General features: G+C 39.6%; 1 protein-coding gene across 13 annotated transcripts in view; it reads left to right on the forward strand.

The window, feature by feature from the left end:
- The window catches only part of Mctp1 (multiple C2 and transmembrane domain containing 1), a 589,465-nt gene that overhangs the window by 475,466 nt on the left and 88,828 nt on the right, over positions 1-25,171 (forward strand). For all 13 annotated transcript variants that reach the window (XM_042261777.2, XM_042261779.2, XM_042261778.2 and 10 more), the window contains one exon: positions 23,507-23,626. In XM_042261777.2, the coding sequence (XP_042117711.1) occupies positions 23,507-23,626 (120 nt within the window). The remainder of the gene's footprint in view (positions 1-23,506; positions 23,627-25,171) is intronic.

Genomic DNA, 25,171 nt, shown 5'->3' on the forward strand with positions numbered 1-25,171 from the left:
TCCTGGTTAGTACTTAAACTCATGTTGTAAAATAGCCACCAATCTATTAATAGCCTCTATTTTTCCTTGATAGGATGCTGAGTTCCAGTGTGCTGGAACTCCTTATGATTAAAGACCAATCAGAACTGTCCATTGGGTCACTGTTGAGATAGTGTATATCCAGAGTAAATCACCAGCAAGACACTAATGATCATCATACAATAGCTTGGTACCATGATGCCCCATATGAATAATATCACTCAATACCCTCTCTTTTAAAATACATTGTAATTTTAATTGTTCAATAAAGTTCATCATAGTAATACACTTATTGTAAAAGCCTGAAAAATTTTGTACTGACAAAATAGTCAGAGAAGCATGAATGTTGGTTGAGAATCATATATCTGCACTGTATGGCCCCAAAGAATATGTCCAATCCTGGCAGGTCATTTATAGGAATGAGATTTTACAGGCAATCTACTACAACAACAGAAATGCCTGAAAGATAATACATGTCTCATCCTAATGTCAGCGAAGCGAAACCTTTTCCAAGAATGCAGTGGCCTTCTTTTAGAACTGTGGAACGCTAAGCTATAAACCATTACAGGAACTATCTTGGCTGAAAATGATAGGAATGATTTTTCTTCTTTATAAGTTTTATTACACTGGAAATCATTTTTGTATTTCTAACAGTTTGACAAGAGCTAATTACAATGCGCTCATCTGTTTGGCGGACTAATTTGAGCCGTTGGGCATCAACAGCATAGCCATGCAGAGGCGCTGCAATGATACGCATGCTTCCTTTGCTCCAAGAATTTGTACTTGCTATAAAAGAAAACAGATTTGGACAGCCCTGGAAAAGTCGGGTTCGGTTTGAAGAAAACATTTCAGAATTACATTAGAGCTGGCCTACAAGTGAACTAAAAATACCTGCTCATCTCAGTGGTCTTGGCCGTGGGCCTTTCCTTTTACTGTAAAAGTCAGGCTGTTTGAACAGTTGGAGTTCAGCTTGCTTGCTGTCTAAACTAGTGTTCTCTGATAACTTCTGTTACCACTGAAACACAAGCACCGTTGCATTTAAGAGAATGTCTGGAGGTGTGGAAAATAGCCAAGAGAGATGTGTTCAGAGTGTTCACACCTTTAGGCTTCCCATGCAGTAACAAGACCACTAAGACCTGTTAAGCAATGGGAGAAAGATGCATCAGTAAACATTACGCAGCAAGGGGAAAAGATGGAATGGAGTAAAGAAGCCTGTTAAAGTCAGCCGAAGATGATTATTTGAATTGCAAAGAGATATGTTCAGACATAGCTAGAGCTGCTAAACATAACTCTTGAAGTTTTTCCAGAACAGAGGGATTGGGGGAATGAGACCACTGAAGGAGAAAATTAGAAAATTAGAAGACAGAATGGGAGATGAAGCTTTAGAAGCTGGTGGGATAGCTGGAATATATGGTATTATTAGGTCTTAAATCTATTTAAGAGTTTGAGAATTTAAAAACATTTTTTTCTGACTTTGGCTGCACCATTTTAAGAGCGAAATGAAGACATTAAGTATGGACAATGAATAACCAACAATAACTGCAAGTTATATCATGAAGGATTAAAAAGAGAGATCAGAAATAAGCCTAGGAAAGATAGTCATGATAAGATGAATAAATCTGAGTGAAATAATTTGAGTGGAAATGAGTCAGAATGGTACTGAGCATCACAGAACTTGGCAGGGTGCTCCCCTTTGCAAGCGGCTCCTGGAAGGCGGCCCCACAGTGATCGTCTGCTATTGTGGAGGCATTCCTGCTCAGTGAGTTAGAAATGAGGACATGAAGAGTGCAGGTCTGATTTTTAAAGTAAAGTGCATCGCAGACTTCGGGAACACACATTTGGCTCGTTAGAGAGCGCGGCACCCTATTTCTTGGCATCATCTATAGAACAGAGGGAGTTTCCTCCCGTGAGCAACTGAAGTGCCAGCTGTTGCCTTCAATATTGTACCTGTTCATGACGGAGATAGGTTTAGAGCCAAATTCTGGGCTTAGGATAGATTGAACATTTTGTACATCAGCAAACATTGGTGTAGAATGTACGTACCTAGACACAGCATTTACATACACAAGAAGGGGAATTGACCAACAACCTGCTTCACAAATGGTGATGCTAACAGATTTGATTCTTTCAAACCTTAAAAGATAATCGTGTGTAATTGAGTCCTGTGAATCTTCCTAGCACCACCGAAATCCTGGAAACAGAGAGCAGGTAAAGTAGTTCGAGATGATGCTTAAATCCATGCTCACATTTAAGACAATCACTTCATTTGCTAGTAGGTTAAGAACTTAGAAGGTAAGACGTGCCCTAGGAACATGATTTAATCACTTGAATACCATGAAGATGAAAACAACAGTTTCCCTGGCATTGGAGGTATAAAGGAACAACTAAAAAAAAATACTCAATTACAGCAAATACAGAGTTAGGAAACACTTAAGGAAACTAGCCTCCCCACTGTGCGTCTATCTGCGATATGCCATATCTCTTGGATCCATGAGTGTCTCAAAAACATGGCTAAAGAATATTCCAGATGTACTAGGTGTAACTATTCTTAAACAAGCCAAAAGTTGTTTAACATTGATTCTCAATTTGTTTTAGTGTTTGGAGTGACTGTGACTTGATGCCATAACCCCTGAGGGGTGAAATAAGTGCACACCTTCTTAGTTATCCATGTTTGGTCATTTTAAACAATGTGCATGTGTTATCTGGGATACCAAAGAATAATTTTCCTGCGGCCTGGTTTTGAGTGCCAAATTTCTATGCCTAACAAAGATGAAAACGACTGTGTTTGATGCTGTGGCAAACCTTAAAACCAGTACTGAGGGGTTAGTTCTCATGAAAGGCACCTCCAAGAACCAACATTCCCCGGGCAACTGTTTCCACCTTCATCACTACATCCACACTGTGGTTAGCATTAAGCTCCCACCCCTATCAGTTATGGATGTACTTGGGCTTTCCTTTTGGAGTTGTTGGCATTCTCAAAAATCCAGAGCTTTTTATCTCTGACTTTTATTAAAATGACACAAAATATCAGTCTAACTTGCAAGCTGAAAAGAAAAAAATCTAAATAATGACCCCCTAAATCTTGTGCAGGCAGCTTCTATTGGTATAGCGTCTCCATCTGGAAAGCCGTGTGGCTAGGCTCCCATTAGCTGATGGCCCTGTCTCTGAGATTGCCTTGGTCCCTTTGCAGTGGAAAGTCCTCAGATGCTGTTTCTAAGGTTTATATGTTCTGGTCTTCAGATGAGTTCTACACAACTGTCATGCTTGCCTCTTTAATAGACAGAGTCAGGCTACACTTTTGAAAAAGCATGAATATGTAAAGAGTGTAGACTTAAAGTTTTAGGTAGCAGTGTCACAGGCTCAGGGCTCAATTTCACAAAACCAGGAACTGCAGCTTTCTGATGTGTGTATCTAAATATTAAAAGTAAATCTAAACAACCATTGTTTTTCTGTCACTATTCAGAAAAACAAATCAAATTACAGAAAATACATTTTAATCTGAGCTTATCAGCAAGTCAATTTCCCCCTTTTATGTCCACTCATAATCATATACTCAGTTTCATCAATAGAGCTGACACAGTTGGCCTAGTATTAGGAATCATATTGTAAATGGTGCACTTCAGAGTTTTTCTCCAAATGCATAAAATATCCATGCCATCCAAAACAACAGAAGCCTCTTAGTCTAATGTCAGGTGAAACTAGCAGAAAATTAATCAGTTCTCTTTCTAATGGTGAGAATAAGGATGCACTTCAACATGGGGTTCTTTTCAGAATGGAGGTCCCCTATGTTCGCAGGAAGTAGCAAAGCACAGTGGAGAGGGTTCTATAGGTCTGCTGTAATCACCCTTCTCTAGTTACTACCCAAGTCACAGAAGTACCCGACCAATGCAAAGCTTCTCTTCAAAAGAGCAGTGCGTCATGCCTTCAGGCCACCCCAGAATGCTGTGGTTCTGACAGTGGTCACCAGGCTGTCTTTGCCTGTGTGTTTCCTTGGTAAATGTTTGCAGCAGGGAGGGAAGCTCCGGTGGAGCTGACAGGAAATAAAACCTGAACAAGTGTGTCTCAATCTGGCCACTGAAGACAAAACTGCCCTTTTCCTAGAAGAGTGATAGAAGACCCTGGCGAAGCAGTGGGGCTGGACTTGACTCAAGAGAGTGAATGAGCCGTGGGGCTTCCCTCTTGTTCTTCTCTGAGCACTTTCATAACTAAACACTGTAGGTAAAGAGAACACTTTGTGCAGATGCTCATGAGCAGGCACAGTTTTCCTCCACCACTACTGACTTTAATCTGAAGTCATAGTCATATTCATCATCTTGGAACTGAATCAGTATGAAGAAAGACATTACTACACATGGTCACCACAAATTAAAAATAAAAAATGGTGCCCATTATAGTTTCACATAACTCTTACTCTTGCAGCCTTCATTAACTATGAGTTCCAAGATCTCTCTCTCTCTCTCTCTAACACACACACTCTCTCTAACACACACACACACACAATGTATATATTTTCTATGTTAATTATAAACTATACTTTGCCCACAATGACTGTCAATGTTTCTCTATCAGCATTTTAGGCAGGAAAATTCTTCAATGGGAGGGAATTTTCCACCCTTTTCCTAGTGATCCACAGGACTGCCCCACCCACTGAACACTGGTATACAGTTCCCTTTCCTACATGATTCATTCGCAACCAAAATCACTCTACATGTTTCTAAAGATGCCCTGGACAAAGAAAGCATTGTCCAGAGACCTAAATTGTTTTTTTAAAGCTTTTATTATGCTCTTTATTAAAAGCAGAAGTTAGCAACATAAGTAGCCAGAAGAAACTGTTTACATAGTTTTACCTCTGCTTTCGCGAATTCAGTTATTGCTCATTTTACCTCTTTTCTTTTTTGACAGTCTTTTGTAAAGTTCTTTTATTTTTTTTATTAAGAAAATTTTGTCATTCATTTTACACACCAATCAAAGATCCCCCTCTTCCCTCCTCCCTCCCCCCTCCCAACCCAACCCAACCCCCACTCCCCCACCCCCACAAGAAGGCAAGGCCTCCCATGGGGAGGCACATTTAGTAGAGGCAAGTCCAAGCCCTTGCCCCTGCCTCAAGGCTGCAGTGTCCCATCATAGGTAGAGGGCTCCAAAAAGCCTGCCTATGCACCAGGGATGGATTCTGATCCTACCACCAGGGAGCTCCCCAAGGAGATCAATCTACACAACTGTATCACCATGCAGAGGGCCTAGTCCAGTCCCATGCAGGCTCTACAGCCATTGATCCAACTTTCATGAGTTCCCACTAGTTTGGATTGGTCATCCCTGCAGGTTTCCCCATCATGATCCTGACACACTTGCTCATGGAATCCCTCCTCTCTCTCTCTCCGACTGGACTCCTGGAGCTCTGCCTTGAGTGAACTGAGGGTGAGGGGTGGGCAATGGAGGGTAGGGGATGGGAGATGAGAACATAAGGAAATGGGGTGGTCGAGCTGGAACAGGCATAGAATGGGAAAGCAATGAAAGAGATACCATAATAGAGGGAAATATCATGGGGATAGAGAGAAACCCCGGTGCTAGGGAAGTTGCCAGGAATCCCCAAGGATGACCCCAGCCTGGACTATTAGCAATAGTGGAGTGGGTGCCTGAACTGAACTGGCTTACCCCAGTGATCAGATCAGTGAATACCCTAACTGTCATCACAGAGCTTTTCTCCAATGACTGATGGAGGCAGATGCAGCAATCCACAGTCAAACAGGAGACCTAGTTTTGAAAGGTGGATCTCCTTCCTTCCTTTCCTCTTTTCTTGTTGCAAGAGCTGAAGAAAGCAACTGATGTGCCAACTCACAAACAGTGCCGCTTTCCAGCTTCTGGCTACACCCTGCAAGCTAGCTTCTAAACCAGGAATTTTACCACCTTGCACATCTGTTAAAAATTATTTCAAGAATAAAAGTGAAGTATTTTAGGACTTTACATCCATGCTGAAAGCTTCCAGGTAAGTCCAGTTCTGCTGGTACAGGCGAAAGCTTCCCTTTAATAGTTCATTCTCATGATCAGTTTTAAAAGTCTGTTTAAATATATGGCTAAGAAAATTGAAGTTTTTTATTTAATCATTGCCTAAAAAGTACAGTCTAATATTCATCTTTTCTGAGGATTCTCTCACGTTAGGGAATATTCTCATGCCAACAGTTCTCTCTTAAAACCAAAAGAGTTGTCCCAGGTTAACTCTCACAGGCATGTAGGCATTTTGCAAATTTCATATTCTGCCCTCTGTTTTACCTGAAATAGACAGTTTTGAGTGATAAGGCAAACAGGAAAACATTATAAGATGAAGATGGGGTGAAAATGGGTTAATACTGTAAAACTAGACTGGAAATGAGTGTTAAGTTCAGGGGGAAATGAATTGAAATTAGAAAAGGAAAGGATATTCTAGAAGGAACCTGAAATAATTAATTGTTTTGTAGGAGATGGCCTTTCCATATAGGCAGAATTATTTTCCTCACTTTTTCTGAAGAGATAGTCAAATAAAAAATCTCATCTCCTAATTAGAAAGAAAAATACTCATCAAACACATCTCATCACTGGAGAGCTAATGATCCACAGCTGCCAGGCAGAAAGGGCAGGCTTTCTTCCCGAACAGTAAGAAGTGTTAATCATTTTGGATGAGATTTCTTTTTAAAACATACTGTAGTTTGCAAAAGAATAGGATATTCAATATTCCAACTTAAATGATCTTTTTGAAGTGGGCTCTCTCAGGGGTGCTGTCGTGTGGCACTGAGTGATCACTGAAGTCACACATCTTCCACTGCACTTCAATGCAGGACTCAATTGGTAGCATGGTGTGAATGGCTGGGTCCTGTCTGGGCCTCTCAAACTCTCAAGCTCAAAGAAATAAAAATCAGGCCCGTCAGGCCCTCTGTAGAAATGGTGTTGCTATAAAATCTTAATATTCTGAATCATTCACTTGACTTGATATAATTTGCCTTGTTTAACATAAGGGTGACGTTTTATCATGCCTTCAGCTGGGGGTTCAGTAGAACAGAACTTTTCTGTTTGTTTAATCTTCACGTGGAAAAATGGGTCTTTTTTTGTCTGTAAAATGTAATTGGCTCATTCATTCAGTTTCCAGTCTGCCACTGCAGCCACCTTGCTAACCTCCTCTAAACATTTTGGACAGATGAAAACCCATTGAATAGAAGCATTGTGAATAGCCAACTTTTGATTATTCAGAGCCATAGGAGAGAGGAAGGAGAGCAGAGAGTGAATCCTGCCTCGGAAACCTCCTTTTCACCATTAGTTCTTGACCTGTTTGCCTCCCCAAACCTTCGCCACAGCACCTAAGAACTGCCATTTTCCTTCTTCATGCTGATGCGGAAGTAGTTAGCCCACAACCAAGTCGGGAGAAGGGATGGTGCCGGGGCGTCTCCACACTGAATGACTGACGTCTTCAAAGCCCAGGCATGCCACAGAACTCTTTGTGGGAAGAGTGCTGGATCGGGAGTCAGAGTGCCTTTTGTCAGACCTCAAAGGCCTAAGCTGTGCTTTCTGTTTGTGTAAAAGTTTTTCTGATTTGTAGTCTTTGCAGCCTTCAAAACTCATGGCAACTCTCCTAAGATTCATTCTGCACAGCATCATACGGCATACCTGTTAGGACAAATTACATTGTTTTCTTCCAATAAATTAAGAATTAAAAGTCCATTCTGAATATTTATGATTGAGGCTTAGAATGCTTCTAGAATCTGGCCCAAATTGGAAACTGGAGGGAGTACTTTGTGATGGTCATGCTAATACTGTAGGCTGGAAACCATGATTCAGGTAAATGATACTTGAATTTACAAATGGAAATGCTTTATGGACATAAGTTGATATCCATAAAACTGTTAGATCAAACCAAGGTCTCTCTTGTAAGAGAATCACGAAATTGTTTTTAAAAAAAGTGTTAAAATTTTGGGCTAGCAAGATGGCTCATCAGGAAAAGGAGCTTGCTGCCAGGCCTGACGTCCCCAGTCGTCATTTTCATCCCCAGAAACCTCATGGTAGGAGACAACCATTTCCTCCCAGTTGTCCTCTAGCCTCCACACATTCATGTACACACACACACACACACACACACACACACACACACACACACACATTGAGAAAGAAAGAAAGAGAGAGAGAGAGAGAAAGAGAGAGAGAGAGAGAGAGAGAGAGAGAGAGAGAGAGAGAGAGAGAGAGAGAGAGAGAGAATAGAGATCAATTTCCTTTCTAACAATTCAAGTCCTGAATGTATTGACTGATACTTATCCACATTGGTGAGGGTGGCTTTTCCTTATTTAGTCTGGTTCTCAGGAATGAGTTAAGGTAAGCTCTAAGCAGATTCAGCTGATAGCACTTGCCTTCATACAGTGCTTAGTCATAAGGCTCCTGTACACACTGTACTAAGTGATTTTCTTGTTGTGATTAAAATACCGGACAAAAAGCAACTCTACAGTAAGAATTTGCTTTCGCTCACAGTCTGAAGGGACAGCTTTTCATTTGTAATGAGGCGTGTCTGGCAGCGGGTGGCCACACTGCGTCTGCCATCAGGATGCAGAGAAATGATGCTGGTGCTCTGTGTGCTTTCTCCTGATTCGGGGCAGGGTCCCAGCCCATGAGAGAGCGCTGTGGGATGTCTTTCTGTGGGCTGTGACTATATGGTATTCTGATTGGTTGATAAATAAAGCTGTTTGGCCAATGTTGAGGAAGAATAATGTTAGGCGGTACATTCAAACTGAAGAGACAGAAGAAGAAAAAGGTCAGGAGCTGCCACCAGGAGAGGCAAGAAGTAAAAGTACCAGTAAGCCATGAAGCCACATGGCAAGATAGAATAATAGAAATTAGTTGAATTGAGTTATAAGAGCTAGTTAATAATGTATCAGAGCCATATGCCATACAATTTGTAATTAATATTAAGCCTCTGAGTGATTATTTTATAAGCAGCTGTGGAACTGTGGGGCCAGGTGGGACCAGAGAAACTTCTGTCTACAGGAGAGTATTCCCCACATTCAGGGTGAGTCTCCTTACCTTTTAGAAACCTCTGAAATTCCCTCACAGCCACACCCATAAGCTTATCTTCTGGATGATTCTGAATCATGTCAAGTTGACAATCAAGGTCAACCATCTAACAATACACAGATATTGCCTCATTTGCTCCCCACAGCTATCTTATGAAATAGGTCAATATGGACTGAGAGACAGTAACTGACTTGTTCAAGATCCTATAATGCCAGAATGTCAGAAAAGGAACTAAAGCCGCTTCTTTGGGCTTCTGTTGAATGTCCCATTCTGCCATAATACATTGTCTTCTTGGAGAGGGATGACTTACATATCAGTTTGCTTTTGCTGTTCATACATGTGCCAGAATTGCAAACTTGAAGCAACTACAAGTCATCAAGGCAACATCTGGAGGTTAATGCAGGTACAGTTAGGCATTTCTTCAGTACTCAACTGCATACATTCAGGCATCTTCAGTCAGCTTCTCTTCCGTGAGTAGTTTTGCTTCTCCAGGCTGTCTGATTTTTCAGCTGAGGTGATGAAGGTGATGATAATGTGATCTTTTAGGCTTCTATTTTGATACTATATTCTGAATCATAAGAAATAATATGCTGCATCCAAGTCTTAGTGTGAAAGGGTATTGCAGAAGTCATGGGTACAAGGAGATAGAACAAATTAGCAACATTACTGCACGTGATCACCACAAATTAAATGTAAAAGCACTAAAAATGTTACCCATAATGTCACTTCCATGGCTTCTTCATAGCTCTTACTCTTGAAGCCATAATTAACTATGGGAGGTATAGGAAAGATGGCAAGCTGTAAGGAGGACCAAAAATTGATGTGTAATAAGAGGCAATATGTTCTGCTTGCTGAGCACCTTTAGGTGCCAAGCCTTAGACTATTTCCTTTTCAAATCTGCAAAGTAAATAATATAATTTCTACTTTTCAGATGAGAAAACTTAGAGAAATCCAATACCTGTCCAAGGCTGTAGAGCTAGGTAGAGACTAGGGATCTTGGCTGCTTTTGAGTCCGATGTGAACATCTATGCTCTTTCCATTCCATCTTACTACAACAGCTCCTTGAGGAATATGCTGATCATAGTTAACAATACATCGCCAGTTAGAAGAGAGCTTCTAGGACACTTTTCACATACAGAGTGATGCACAGAATTCTCAATTTGTTGGTTTGTTAATGTTTTTAAGATAGGTTCTCATGTAATTCAGGCCAGCCTGAAACTTGCTATGTACCTTGAGAATGGCCTTCAATTCCTGACTCTCCTGCCTCAACCTACCAAGTGCTAGGATTATAGGCATGGCCCACTGTAGATGTAACCAACCGTCTTATTAAATAAGAAACACAGAAACAATGTAAAAGAGAAAGCCGAGAGGTCAGAGCTCAGAGCTAAAATCTCACCCTTCCTCCTGCTGTCCCAGCTTCGCGAAAAAAGACCTACTTCCTCTCGGTTCGTATTTTTAAAGTATGTTGTTCTGCCTTCTCATTGGTTGTAAACCCAAACACATGATTGCCTCGTCACTGTCTGAATGTACAGCCCCCTAGGTCTTAAAGGCATATGTCTCCAATGCTGGCTGTATCCCTGAACACACAGAGATCTTATGGGATTAAAGGCGTGTGCCACCACCGCCACACTCTTGCTATGGCTCTAATAGCTCTGACCCTGAACACACAGATATCTATGGGATTAAAGGCGTGTGCCACCACCGCCACACTCTTGCTATGGCTCTAATAGCTCTGACCCCCAGACAACTTTATTTATTAACATACAATCAAATTAATATTTCAGTACAAATCAAAATAATATTTCAATACAATTAGATTACCACCACATTTCCCCTTTTCTATTTTAATAAAAAGAAAAAAAGCAAAAGGTTATGACTAACAAAAGAAAAACTATATACAAAAGTACAATAACTATATACAATATATACAAGTAATAAATACCTAAACAGGTATTTGAAGAATCAGAGAAAATAATTCCATTATCTATCCTATTTTGATAATTCCAAGATGTATCTAATGTACTTTCTATCCTAATTAATTTTCAACTATAACTAACTAATCTTCAACCATAACTAACTAATCTTCAACTCCCTCAGAGACCCAAGAAGGGAATAATATTAGCTAACAAAAATAAAAACAGGAAGTGCATGCAAGCAACTTCCAAAAAAATTTTGTGAGTTGACAGAAACAGCCAGCTGCCTGGGCAGTCACCTGAGGTTTCTCCGCAGTGTTGGGGCATCATCTTCAGCCTATAGGCTTAGTGTATCTGACAGACTCATTTGTGAAGTAGGATGTACACAAGGTCAACAGTTCAACCTCACATTGGGTGAGAGCAGTCCACGTACCAGAAACACCTGAATTCCACTAGTGTCCTGTCATGATTCAGGATTTTAAATTCTGGAAATTGTTGACAGTTTTTTAATTCAGCTGTCCATTCTTCTTGGCTGTGTATATATGGCTTCATCTCAGCATCCCCTTCTTCTCCACATCCCTCTATTAAATGCCAGTCTACTTTTGAGAGGCATGAGCTTTCAGCTGCTGTTCCATTGTACAACAGAATCCATCGGCCCTCTGCCTGTTAAGCTGCCTTCGAAGAAAAGGGCACCGTACCTTTTCTGGATGCGAAGGCCACTTCAGGGATGGGGCCATATTGTCCTGGCCTCAGAAGATGCCTTTTGATAAAGCCATAACCACACTTGTTTTGGCAAGAATCAGTAGTCCCTTGTTTCGTGATCTGTCTGTCCATTTTGTCCTGTTGATTCGAGGATACTTTGTTGTCCAGTGGCTAACTTTTGCCAGAATGAAAGTTGACTCCATATGCAGTTTCTTCAATGCCCATATTTTCTCTAAAGTAGATTGGTACTGCCAGGAGCCGACATGTCTCAAAAAAGAAAAATTTTCTAAGTTATTAAAACATTTTAAATGCCATATTCTGTAGATCTCTGAAGGGTTTGAAGATGACCTGTCTAAAACATCTCTGCTCAATTTTTAAAACATATCTAATATGACTACAAGTTCTATGATAATGTCTAACTACTAGCTTTCATTTCTTTATATCCTAATAGTTGATAATAATAACATTCAAGGATCAGAAATTTGCATTACATTGTTAAATGGATGGAATAAATACAATTAGAAATATACATATAGCATTTTCTAACAATATCAGTTTCAAATTTGTGTACAATATAAAACAATTCAATCCAATGTAAAGTATTTAAAACTAGTAATTGTCTTTCTCTTTTCTTTCTTTTTTTTTTCTTTCTTTCTTTCTTTCTTTCCTTCTTTCTTTCTTTCTTTCTTTCTTTTTTTTTTTTTTTTAAACAAGAACCTTAAATCTAATCTCCTTTGCTTAGCCTTTTTCCTAACCCTTGACAATAACTTGTAACCAACCCCCCTAAATACTGAAAATTATCCCAGACCCAGAACCCATTAAAAAGACCAAAAAACCACCTGCCCCACACCACCTCTTTGGGAATGTGGGCGTCGTATTCTTAAAATTGCTTCCTGCTGGGTATGGGCGAAGTTTTCTTTATCCTGAAAGAAAAATTTTAGGTTAATTGTCAAATTCTAAGAGAGGTAACTATATCCTTCACTATCCAGTCTGTGTATAATGCCAAAGTTCAGGGTTTATCTCAAGTCCTTATTCAAGTAGTCTTTGAGACTGGATCATCTCAGCTAGTCATCTCAAAATTGCTCTGAGCACCTTGTAGTTCAAAGCTGATCTGTGGATGATGTTTGTCAGCTTAATGATATTATTATTGTCCACGTGGAATTGTTGTTGTTGTGGGGCCCCATTTTCTTTCTGGAGACTTCAGTTGATGTTAGGCCAGGCCGTGATTTCCTGCAGAAAACTGATAAGAGACTCGAACACAAAAACATATATATGCAGCTAGCCTTTTTTCTAGAATTAGTTAGTACTCTATGTGACCATTCATATCTTAACAAAGTTTAAAATGTATATATATATATTAATCTTGTAAATTTTGATATAAAATTTATACTTTGAGAAAAGTTTAAAGAATCAGAATAGAATCAGAGTTGAGATTAGTAATAGAATAGTCCCTTAATTAATTTTGCTTTTGTCCTGTACCATAGCAGAAGATGGCTCTTATTCTGGCATGATACAGGGAGTTTGCATTTTCCTTTTAACAACATGCTTGATTTTAAAGAAGGAGAGAGCCATTCTCCAACTCCAAAGTCAGCTTTAAATTTTAATTGAACTGGGACTGTTAGAAGACCAATAGTGTTAAATCTTTAGAGAAAAGCAGAAACAAACATTTAGGAAGACATAAAATTTTTTTTTTAGATAATATATACCCATACACCGTTTCACTCTGTTTCTTGGGATAGATGATTTGTCCCTTTTCTTCAGTTGTCTCATTTGTCCAGTGTTCTTCAGATTCCTTAACCTTCATTCTCCTAAAAGACAAAAACAAAAACCTTTCCCCAAGACTAATTTTGGGGATGTTCCTTTTTGGCAAGTTATTATCTGATGAAATGAAAAGGCATGTTTTATTGATACAAGTTAGTTTAAATTGGATGTTCATGCTGGTTGATGAACTATCACCTCCTCTAATTAAGAGGTCTCTCTTGTTCAAATCGAACCTTTATCAATTTTGATGGTACCCACAGCTTATCTTCTCCTGTAGAAACAAAAGCAAAACCACGTCCCCAATGTAATACATACCCTGGTTTCCATTCTGAGGTCAGCACATCCTTAAAGTATATAGGCTGATTTAATTCTGTAGTTTTTTCTATTATCCAATGTCTCTCTGCAGCTGTTGTTCCTTTCTCATTGGCATTCAGAAAATTCAAAGTTAGAAGAGCATTATGCAGTCTATTTCTGGGGGTTTTTGTTACCCATTTCTGTTTATTTAGCATATCCTTTAGAGTTCTGTTTGATCTTTCTATAACTGCTTGACCTGTAGGATTATGTGGTATGCCTGTAATATGCTTTATATTGTAATAAGCAAAAAACTGTTTCATTTTAACAGAGACATATGATGGAGCATTGTCAGTTTTGATTTGTGCAGGTATACCCATGATGGCCATAACTTCTAGCAAATGAGTGATTACAGAATCAGCTTTTTCAGAACTCAAAGCAGTTGCCCATTGAAATCCTGAATAAGTATCGATAGTGTGGTGTACATATTTCAATTTTCCAAATTCTGCAAAGTGAAACACGTCCATCTGCCAGATTTCATTTCTCTGAGTACCCTTTGGGTTACATCCTGCTGGTAATGGCGTCTGATTGTAGAAGGAACAAGTAGGACATTTCTTTACTATTTCTTTGGCTTGTTGCCAGGTTATGGAAAAATCCTTTTTTAAACCTTTACTATTAACGTGATGTTTTTTATGAAATTCTGAGGCCTCCAGCACATTTCCTATCAATAATTTATCAATTTCTTCATTGCCTTGTGCTAGAGGGCCTGGCAGACCAGTATGGGATCGAATGTGAGTTATATATAAAGGATGATTCCTTTTCCTGATTGTATCTTGTAATTGAATAAATAGTGAAGTTAATTCTGAAGCATCAGGGATAAATTCTGCAGTCTCAATATGTAACACCACTCTTTCAGCATACTGAGAGTCAGTTACTATGTTGAGAGGTTCTGAAAAATCCATTAATACCAACAGAATAGCATACAATTCTGATTTTTGCACTGAATTATACGGACTTTGAACCACTTTACTTAAATTTTCTGATTTGTAACCTGCCTTTCCTTCTTTGTTGGCATCTGTATAAAATGTACGAACTCCAGATATGGGTTTTTGCCGTACAATTCGAGGCAAGATCCATTCAGCTCTCTTTATAAGATCAATTCTATTGCTTTTGGGATATTTGCTGTTAATTTCTCCCAAAAAATTACTGCAAGCTCTTTGCCAAGGTTCACTTTCTGTCCATAATTTTTCAATGTCCTCCTTAGTTAATGGTACGACAATTTCTGCTGGGTCTATGCCTGCTAATTGACGAAGTCTCAATTTTCCTTTGTAAATCAAGTCAGAGATTTTTTCCACATAAGTTTTTAATTTTTTATTTGGTTTATTTGGTAAAAATATCCATTCCAATATAATATCTTCCCTCTGCATTAATATTCCAGTAGGAGAACGCCTAGAAGGTAAGATAACCAAAATGCAATCCAGCTTTGGATCAATACGATTCACGTGTCCTTCATGCACTTTCTTTTCTACCAAGGCTAATTCTTTCTCAGCTTCAGGTGATAATTCTCTTGGACTGTTTAAGTCCTTGTCACCTTCTAAGGTTTTGAACAAATTAGTCAGTTCATCATTTTTTACCCCAACAATAGTTCGTAGATGAGAAATATCTCCAAATAATCTTTGAAAGTCATTAAGAGTCTGTAGTCTATCTCTCCGAATTTGCACCTTTTGGGGTCTAATTTTTTGTAGCTCTATTTTATATCCTAAATAATTAATAGAATCTCCTCTTTGTATCTTTTCAGGAGCAATTTGTAATCCCCAGCGAGGCAAAATTTTCTTTACTTCTTCAAACATTATTTCTAAAGTATCTGCATTTGAGTCAGCTAGTAAAATATCGTCCATATAATGATAAATTATAGATTTAGGAAATTTTTTACGTATCACTTCCAATGGCTGTTGTACAAAATATTGGCACAGAGTTGGGCTATTCAACATTCCCTGTGGGAGGACCCTCCATTGAAATCTTTTAACCGGTTGAGAATTATTATAAGTAGGCACTGTAAAAGCAAATCTTTCTCTGTCTTTTTCTTGTAAGGGTATTGAAAAGAAACAGTCTTTTAAATCAATAACTATGAGAGGCCATCCTTTTGGTAACAGAGTAGGCAAAGGCATCCCAGATTGTAGAGAACCCATTGGCTGAATTACTTTGTTAATTGCCCTAAGGTCTGTTACCATTCTCCATTTACCAGATTTCTTTTTAATAACAAATACAGGAGAATTCCAAGGGCTGGTTGATTCTTCAATATGCTGAGCATTTAACTGTTCTTCTACCAGCTCTTCTAAAGCCTGGAGTTTCTCTGTTGTTAAAGGCCATTGCTGGACCCATACAGGCTTGTCTGTTAACCATTTTAAAGGTAGAGCTGTTGGTGTCTTTGGAAGATCATCAGTTATTGTGCCCTGTTCTTGTATAATATGGATGGCTGGTGACCACTCATTAGAACAATATCTTCTAATATTTCTCTCAGTAACATGTGCTAGTTTATGATTTGTTTCTGAGATTGGAGGGATGTTAATCTGAGTATTCCATTGTTGCAACAAGTCTCGACCCCACAGGTTCATAGTTATGTTAGCCACATATGGTTTTAATTTTCCTCTCTGTCCTTCTGGACCTATACATTCGAGCCATCTTGCACTCTGTTTCACCTGAGATAATGTCCCAATTCCTAACAGTTGAACGTTTACTTCCTGAAGAGGCCAAGTTGGATGCCAAAATTCTGGTGCAATTATGGTAACGTCCGCACCTGTGTCTACCAGACCAGACAACAAAACACCATTTATTTTTATCGTTAATTTTGGTCTTTGTTCATTAATAGAAGTTTGCCAAAAAATTTTCTTTATGTTTTCTCCTGAATTTTCTATTCTCTCTGTTTCATCATTCTGACCAGCATGATTTATTCCAATAGGCATTTGGTTATTTAATCGCTCTCCAGAGCAGGCATTTCCTCTATGGCTGCCGGAAAGGTTTGAACTGGATTTGCACTGGGGGCCTGCCTGAGGCCCCTCTGGGAGTTTCCCGAAGACTGAGGCAAAGGATTACCCTGTCTGTCCTTTGTTGATCTACATTCGTTGGTCCAGTGTTTTCCCTTACCACACCTTCTGCATACTCCAGAAGGAAGGGGCATTCTGTTGCCATTGTTCCTTGAAGAAACATTGTTTCTGGAAATGACCTGTCTACAGTCCCTTTTCAAATGTCCTTGCTTTCCACATCCAAAACATCTAACACTCCTCAAACCTTTTGAAATTACTTCTCCTACCCATGTATCATCATGCTCATCAGCTTCAACATTAATTGTTTCTCTAATCCAATCTTCCATAGGTGCAGATCTTGCCCTTAATGGCCTGATTATTCTTTTGCATGCTGCATTCGCATTCTCAAAGGCCAAAGATTCAATTATTGCCTTACCAGCTTCTGAATCCGAGACCGTTCTCTTTACTGCTGAAGCCAGTCTTTGTAAAAAATCTGTAAAAGACTCTTTTAGGCCTTGCTTCACCTTTGTAAATGACTCAGATTTTTTTCCTGGTTCCTCAACTTTGTCCCATGCATTCAAGGCTGCCGTTCGACATAAAATTAGGGTTTGGACATCATATAAACATTGTGCTTGTGCTGAAGCATATTGGCCTTCGCCCATAAGCTGATCCTGGCAAACTTGTACTCCTTTATCCCTCCATTGTTTTTCTATGTTTTTAGCCTCCTCCTTAAACCAAGTCAGAAATTGAAGTCTCTGGCTGGGTTCCAGAACACCTTGTGCGAGGTCCCGCCAGTCCTGTGGTACTATCCTATTATATGTTGACCAAGTGTTTAACATTTGCTTTACATATGGGGAATGCATGCCATAAGATACTATTGCCTCCTTAAACCTTTTTAAATCCAACATTTCAATTGGAGCCCAAGTATTTTGTGTAGCCATTTGATCAGGCATCTGCTGTACTGTTACAGGATAAATTAAGGGTGACTGTGTGAAAACAGGCTTTCTTTCTGCAACCTTATGATCCCGACTTGAAACAACTTCACTGTTAATTTCTTCTGTCTGAATTTTTACAGGTTTAACAAGTTCTTCTAACGCTGTTATCCTGGCACTTAAATTGACTATCTTTTTAAATATTAAAATGTGGATTATTATAGTGATGAGGTGCATAATTCCACCAATACTAATATTATATAGTTGTTCCATTGCCAGACTGCCTAAAATTTCGAACAAAAACCAATTTTCTTCCAATGTACACATAAAACCCATTTGTTTTTTAATGTGGAAAAAAATTCTCTTTTAGATAGTTTCCTTTAAAATATCTGATATATTATGACTTACCAAATCTGCGTAGAACAGTAGAAATCCGAGGGGATTTTCAAAGCAGCCACCTAGTGTCCCAGGTGTAAATCCAGAGAGAGAGAGAGAGAGAGAGAGAGAGAGAGAGAGAGAGAGAGAGGAAAGAGAGAACGCACAAGAAAGCGTAGCCGGCTAAAGCTTAAATGCAGCCACGTGTTCCCTCTTGTGCCGAGTCAAGGCTTGGGTCTGGCTTCCTTAAGCTCCGACCACGTGCTTTGACTTTACAGGCAGGGAGGGCCCTGTTCGGCAGGGCAGGTCTGAGTTGTTTGTAGCACCGGCTTTAGGCAAGCTGCTCACAGACCTAGGCCCGGGCTAGAAGTTGCTACCCGGACTAGGACGCCAGCAGCTCGGACTAAGAAGCCGATCGCCGCCGGCCGCCGTGTGCCGCCGCTGCCGCCGCCGCCGCCGCCGCGGGCCGCCTGCCGCCCTTGCGGGAAAGCGGACCTGCCGCCAAGCCAAGCAGTTTTTAATGGATTCTTGTCACGTTGGGCGCCAGATGTAGATGTATCCAACCGTCTTATTAAATAAGAAACACAGAAACAATGTAAAAGAGAAAGCCGAGAGGTCAGAGCTCAGAGCTAAAATCTCACCCTTCCTCCTGCTGTCCCAGCTTCGCGAAAAAAGACCTACTTCCTCTCGGTTCGTATTTTTAAAGTATGTTGTTCTGCCTTCTCATTGGTTGTAAACCCAAACACATGATTGCCTCGTCACTGTCTGAATGTACAGCCCCCTAGGTCTTAAAGGCATATGTCTCCAATGCTGGCTGTATCCCTGAACACACAGAGATCTTATGGGATTAAAGGCGTGTGCCACCACCGCCACACTCTTGCTATGGCTCTAATAGCTCTGACCCTGAACACACAGATATCTATGGGATTAAAGGCGTGTGCCACCACCGCCACACTCTTGCTATGGCTCTAATAGCTCTGACCCCCAGACAACTTTATTTATTAACATACAATCAAATTAATATTTCAGTACAAATCAAAATAATATTTCAATACAATTAGATTACCACCACAGCCCACCATACCAGGATTTATTGTCCTTTCTACCAGTGGAGAGCATAAGTGCTGGTACCATTTTAACTAGCATCTCATTTAGACTTTCTACTGCAGAATTCTAGTTACAAATCACAACATCTATCTTTGAGTTTAAAAAGAAAGTCAAATACCTGAAGCATTTTTAGTCTCTAATGAGAAAGGACAGCTAATGTAGGGTTAGTTGTTTTGTGTGTAAATGAAGGTGTGGAATCTATGAAAGTGAAATGCCAAAAGCCCAAATTAAAAAGTAGATACTAGGAATAGGATCCAGGCATGAAAAGGAAAAGCTATAGACTGGGTGATGGAGGAAGAGAATAAGAAAAATATTCCAGGGTGATGGAATTGAATAAAATTAAATACTGCATAAATTCCTTTTAGCCTAATGTAATATTGAAACATTCTAGGATTTTGTTGTTGTTGTTGTTCTCTTTCTGTACAGGAAAAGGCAGTTCTAGAGTGAGATCAGGACACATCCAACACCTTATGGTTTATATTTGTGGTGTGTGTGTGTGTGTGTGTGTGTGTGTGTGTGTGTGTGTGTGTGTGTGTGTGTGTGTGTTAGGGATGTATTTTTATTCTTTCATCTCATTACTGCATGGCTTTTGTCTACTCCCAAATCCATAAAAAAGTGTAGTCAGGACCAAGGACAGATCCTGGGTTCCCTTGGCTTTGCATTTTCCCAGGATCCTCCTTTCTACTACCTCGCTGGGCCATCGAAAGCCTGGCCTTCTGTATAATCTCAGGCTTTTTTAGAAAGGAAAAGTGGCTCAGCCTGTACAGTTTGCCAAGGGAGGATGGAGGGAGGTCTAATGAAGAAAGAATGAGCTAAAAGGAATTCTGTCACCCTGGGCCCTTTTCCTGGATGATCTTCAACTAGCAAGAGCTGGAATCACCTGTAACACTCTAGTGAGCAACTGCTTTTTCTTAGTGATTCTTAGTAACCTAAGTCCATAAAACATTTTTCCCTACTTTTGAACACGTGGTAAAAAAAAATTAAAACTGTTTTTATTGTTAAGCTATGTTAAATACTTTTTTATATATGATTTGAGTGTTGAAAAAGAAAAACTTAATGTTTTTCATTTGGAGTTCATCCAAAGTTCTATCATTTTCTTCCTTTTAAAGATGCTTTCTTTTAAAACATGGAAGTTGCTTCCACAGGAGTAGCTTCCTAATGCACAGACAGTAAGAAAGAAGACCATCCTTCCATTGTAAGCATCTCTAAAGCAAATATAATTTCTTCCTTGATTTCTCTTTTCTCTGTCTTCCCCTGATCCATGCTCTGGTAACTGTACATGGGGCACTTTGAACACCATAGAAATGCATGGGAAATGCTGTGTTGTTTTTGAGTGCTGTATTTCAAGAGTGCCAGTAATGAGTTAATTGGGGTATGAGAAGAGAATGATGTTTACTTTTGAAAAATATGCACAAAGTGCATCTTATTACCAATGTTTGAAGCAATTGGTGATGTTGAAAGACTACCATAGTGTTGAAAGCAATACAGTCACTCTAACATCAATGACCAGACATTACAAAACAGAATATCTCTCCTCAGCAGGTTGACATTATCCCACTGGATCATACTTAGCAATGAAATCATCTGAATCTCATCCATATGAGCAGAACCCACTGAAGGCAGTGAATGCTCTCTGAGTGCTGGGGCATGTGCCACCAATGCTGGCTCATGAGTGCTCTCTGAAAATCCAGGCATATGAGAAGGTCCAGAGGGAAAGAGTGGGTTCCCGTGACAGCGCAACAGTACAGCAGAAGGAGGGAAAGTCCTCTCTGGGGAAGCACGAAAGGGCATATTTACCAAACAGAAAATTCTAGAAGCATCCCACTTCATAATTCTGGGAGTATTTTCTCAAGTCAGCTAGTTTCTGGCAATGGTTCTATAGTGCTTTTATTAACACAAATAATTACACTGCTGAATAATTTGGCATGGTTTTGAGTCCATTTACTTTCATTGGGAGTAAATGTTTAGCTACTGAGTCCTTACTCTGCCGAAGTCATGTTCTAAGCCCCAGATGTAAAGCAGTGAACCAAAAAGAATCATCCATTCTCCAGGAGTTTGCATTATAGTGACTACCCAAAAGTTGCAATAATTGTATCAAGAATTTATATGGGCTCTAATCAAAAGTAATTCCCCCCTTTACATGTAGTGGTTGACTATCAAGTTTATCTCAGTTCATTTCCTGAAAGAGTTATCTTCACAAAAGCACATTTAATAATCCTAAACATCCATTATATGTCGCATGATCTTTGTACACATTATATAAATTTCAGAAATTGAATGAGATTTTTTTCTAGAAATCTTCCTACATTTTTGTTGGAAATAATGCATTGAAGTACGTGGAATGGTTCTTATTCTGGAAGATGGGCCTATCGTTGTCATGTGGAATACTAAATAAGTATATAAATGTATATTGGTGTCCATTTAAGTCAGACATATCAGAAATCTAGTAAAATACACACTCTCAAACATTTTTTCAAATTTTTGATAGTTTTCTGAGGGTATCATACAGTGTGTTTTGATCATATTTACCCTCCCTCCCCCAACTCTTCCCAGATCCATATGGACATTCACCCAACTTCATATTCTGAAAAAAAGCAAACCTTTCGAAACTAGTTTCTGCTTCCCAGTGTGTTCTTCCCCTGGAGAGGGGCTGACTTGCCAGGAGCTGCACTCCAGAGCAAACCAGCTCTCCCTCTCCCAGCAGCCAACAGTTGCCAATACTCCACAGCCAGGAGTGGGATTTCACACCCAACTCCCCTTTCCTCACTGAGATTTTGTCTAGCCTGTGCTTATACACGTTTTGTGAATGCTGTTGCAACCACCATGAATTCATACATGCAGTGGAACACAGTGTTTCCAGAACACACTATTTCCTTGTGGTCATCCACTGAAGTGGTACAGTAATCCCATAAAATCATCTCACATTTTAGAACAGCGATGTTAGAGGTGATTGCATTTATAGGACTCTTTTTACATATGAAAACAGAGAAGTGAAGTCACCAGACCCAGAGCCTAAGTTCTGTGCTCACAGGTGGTGTTCTCTCTGCCTCTTGAATAGGCCCAGGCCCTGGACTGGTATTTACTAGGAAGGCCTTGGGTAGCACTGCTGTTTACATTAGTGTCCTTCTGACCCTTCCCCTAACTCTCCTGGTCTGTGAAATGCATCTCTGAGCAGATGACTGAAATTCCCACTTATGCTACTGTTCAACTAAATCTTAGTAGGCAGATGGTGTTATGATTTCCAGTCAATAATTAGTAAACTTTCTGAGTATCATTAGTATGGACAGAGCAATATGTGTTTGCCCACATCCTGAGCACTGTGTTAGTTTTGCAGTTCTCAAAACTTATTGTCCCCATTTTACAGAGGAAGAAATTAAGATACATGATATGGAAGCTATAGAAAGATTACACAGCTCCTTAGCATTAAGGTTAGGTAGAAATTCTGCTCTTAATCCCACCTGGTTTAAGGTGGCTGTAGTCAGACAGCAGGAGCTGCAGACCCAGAGAACTTAGATGATCTGCCCAGGAGTGCCCTGGTGAAGAGGTGGGTGACTCACGACTTATGTCTCAAATCCTATTGTTGCCAATGTAAGTATGCATAGAATGGTTTCCTCAGTCACTCCAAGTCTTACTCTGACATTTGTCTTACAATTAAAAAGAGTTTATTCAAATAGGTAGGTAGCGTTAAAAGTCATGCATAAAACTTCCTTTGACAAAATTGGTCTTCACCTTCATTTGCAAACACTTGACTTTCTCAACAATAGCAAATGGTAAGCCAACTTCTTTTAACACTTGTTGGAAGCAGCGTTTTTTTCATCATATGGAATCTTTGGGGTTCTGTGGTACAGATATGTTTTCACCTGCCTGTTATGCTTGTTCTGTTGTAGCATCAAGTGAGATTTGTGAAAAGAATGTCCCTGATGATAAATGGTGATTCACTCTTTGTGATTAAGACAGACAGACAGACAGACAGACAGACAGACCAAGCTATTCTGACCACACAGTGAAGCTCATTTTACTGAAAAACAAACAAACAAAACAACAACAAAAAACCCAAAGCTTTATTTTGTCTAATTTAACTGTAATTTCACAGAGGGGGAAAAACTAAAATTGTCCTCGACAGTGTACTGATACCAAGTTTTCCTTTACAGAATTAAACAAAGCGAAAATCTTGGCAGTGATTATTGGGGGGTCAGTTGTGCTTCCAGCAAGAGGCTCACCAAGTCCTTAGGGCTGATTTCCAGCCAACCTCCCTGCTCTGAAGCGTGTAGACGTGGCTTTGGAGGGGGCTTGTGCGTGACAGTCCACCTAAGGAAATTCAGAATTGACTCCCGTCTTTGTCTCTTTTTCTCCCCTGCAGCTCTTCCTCTTTGTCGTCTGGAACTTTGAGCTCTACATGATACCACTGTTGTTATTGCTACTACTGACCTGGAACTACTTCCTAATAGTATCAGGGAAAGATAACAGGCAACGTGATACGGTAAGTCTCTGCATTCTTTGTGTGTTTTTGTTATTTCTCATCCGGCTGATGAGATAACATTGAATTCAGTTTTATAAACCAGAAACTCTGCCTACAAATATTCATGTTTGGACCTAACAACTTTGGTTCTTAACACAATACAAAGTATCCGCCTGTTTCTGGAATGATTCAGTTTGATAGAAACTAAAGTGGGGAGTGTACAAACCGAGCTGCGGTTTAAAATCATTCCTAGCTGTTATCCAGACCCTTATTCCTTTCAGTCTCCTGGTTGTTTTATGTCACAATGGATCCTGAACTAATAGATAATGTTACAGACTTGTTAATGATCAGACCAAATCAATGTATTCCACTTAAGACGGTTCCCTGTGTAAACTGTCAATGAAAGAAGAGTTGATGATTCTTAGTCTGGAAAGTGTAGTAAAGTACGTCCATTCAGTGAGTCGTCACTAACAACAAGTTTATGAGTCAGGTATATTCTGATACTGACTTGAGGATGAAGACCTCTCATTTAATCCAGGGAATGTTCAGCTAAATCTGTACTCCCCTTTGACATTTCTGAAAGTTCTTAGAATGTGTGGGGCAAGGAGCTGCAGGTCAGCTGACAAGAGCCTTGTGCTTTGCCTGGAGTCAGGTCTGCCCCTCCTGGGTTGTATCAGTCACTGCCGTCCTAGCAAACATACCGGAGATTAGTCCACACATGACTGAAGGGATACAGCATCTCCTCCAAGCTCAATGTTTGTAACTGTGTAACCTGTTGGGCAACTGTTGAAAAGAATTTAAAAGTAGATGAGGATATACTCTGTAGTTATATGCCACTATATTATCAAAGTTTTGAGTATTTCATAGACTCATTTGATTTATAATCGGGAAGTTTTTAGTTATTCTTGATACAGGATCTAATAATCAGGAATATTTGCCATTATTATGTATGCCTATAACAAATAACACAATTATTTGATTATCAGTTCAAAATACTAAAGTATTATACAACACTTTATTGCAATAATGCATATCAAATGAACTCACTGTCTTACTTGTGGCAAAACAAGCAAACAAAAAACAGTTCCTTTGAAACAAATGTGCATTTCAAATGGCAACATAAACAAATTATACTTCCTCTAAATAATTTTCCGTATCTTTAAGATAAATGATAAATATTAATATACAACCACCAAGTACATGATGGAGTTGTTTACTTTCTAATGTGTTGCTGTCTCTTTTACTAAATTAGACTAAGGTTGAAGAAACAAGTTCTTGGCTGGTCTTTGCATTTGTGACAGTTTTTCACATATACTTTATAGATTAGATGTTTTCCAAGTGTTTGTGTATTGTATCCATGTTGACTGTGCAAATGTATGCTCTATGCCTGTGTATCTGGGGACCAGAGGAGACGGTCAGATGTCTTTCTCTATTGCTCTTGCCTATTGCCTTGAGACATGGTCTATCATTATTTCTGCTAGAGTTTCTGGAAGGGAGAGGTCCTTAGTATCCACACGCCACCGCCCCCCACTCCCACCCCCCACTGCCAGTCCTGTGGTTCCAGGC

This window comes from Peromyscus maniculatus, chromosome 15 (assembly GCF_049852395.1).
Source record: "Peromyscus maniculatus bairdii isolate BWxNUB_F1_BW_parent chromosome 15, HU_Pman_BW_mat_3.1, whole genome shotgun sequence".
Classification (NCBI taxonomy): Eukaryota; Metazoa; Chordata; class Mammalia; order Rodentia; family Cricetidae; genus Peromyscus; species Peromyscus maniculatus.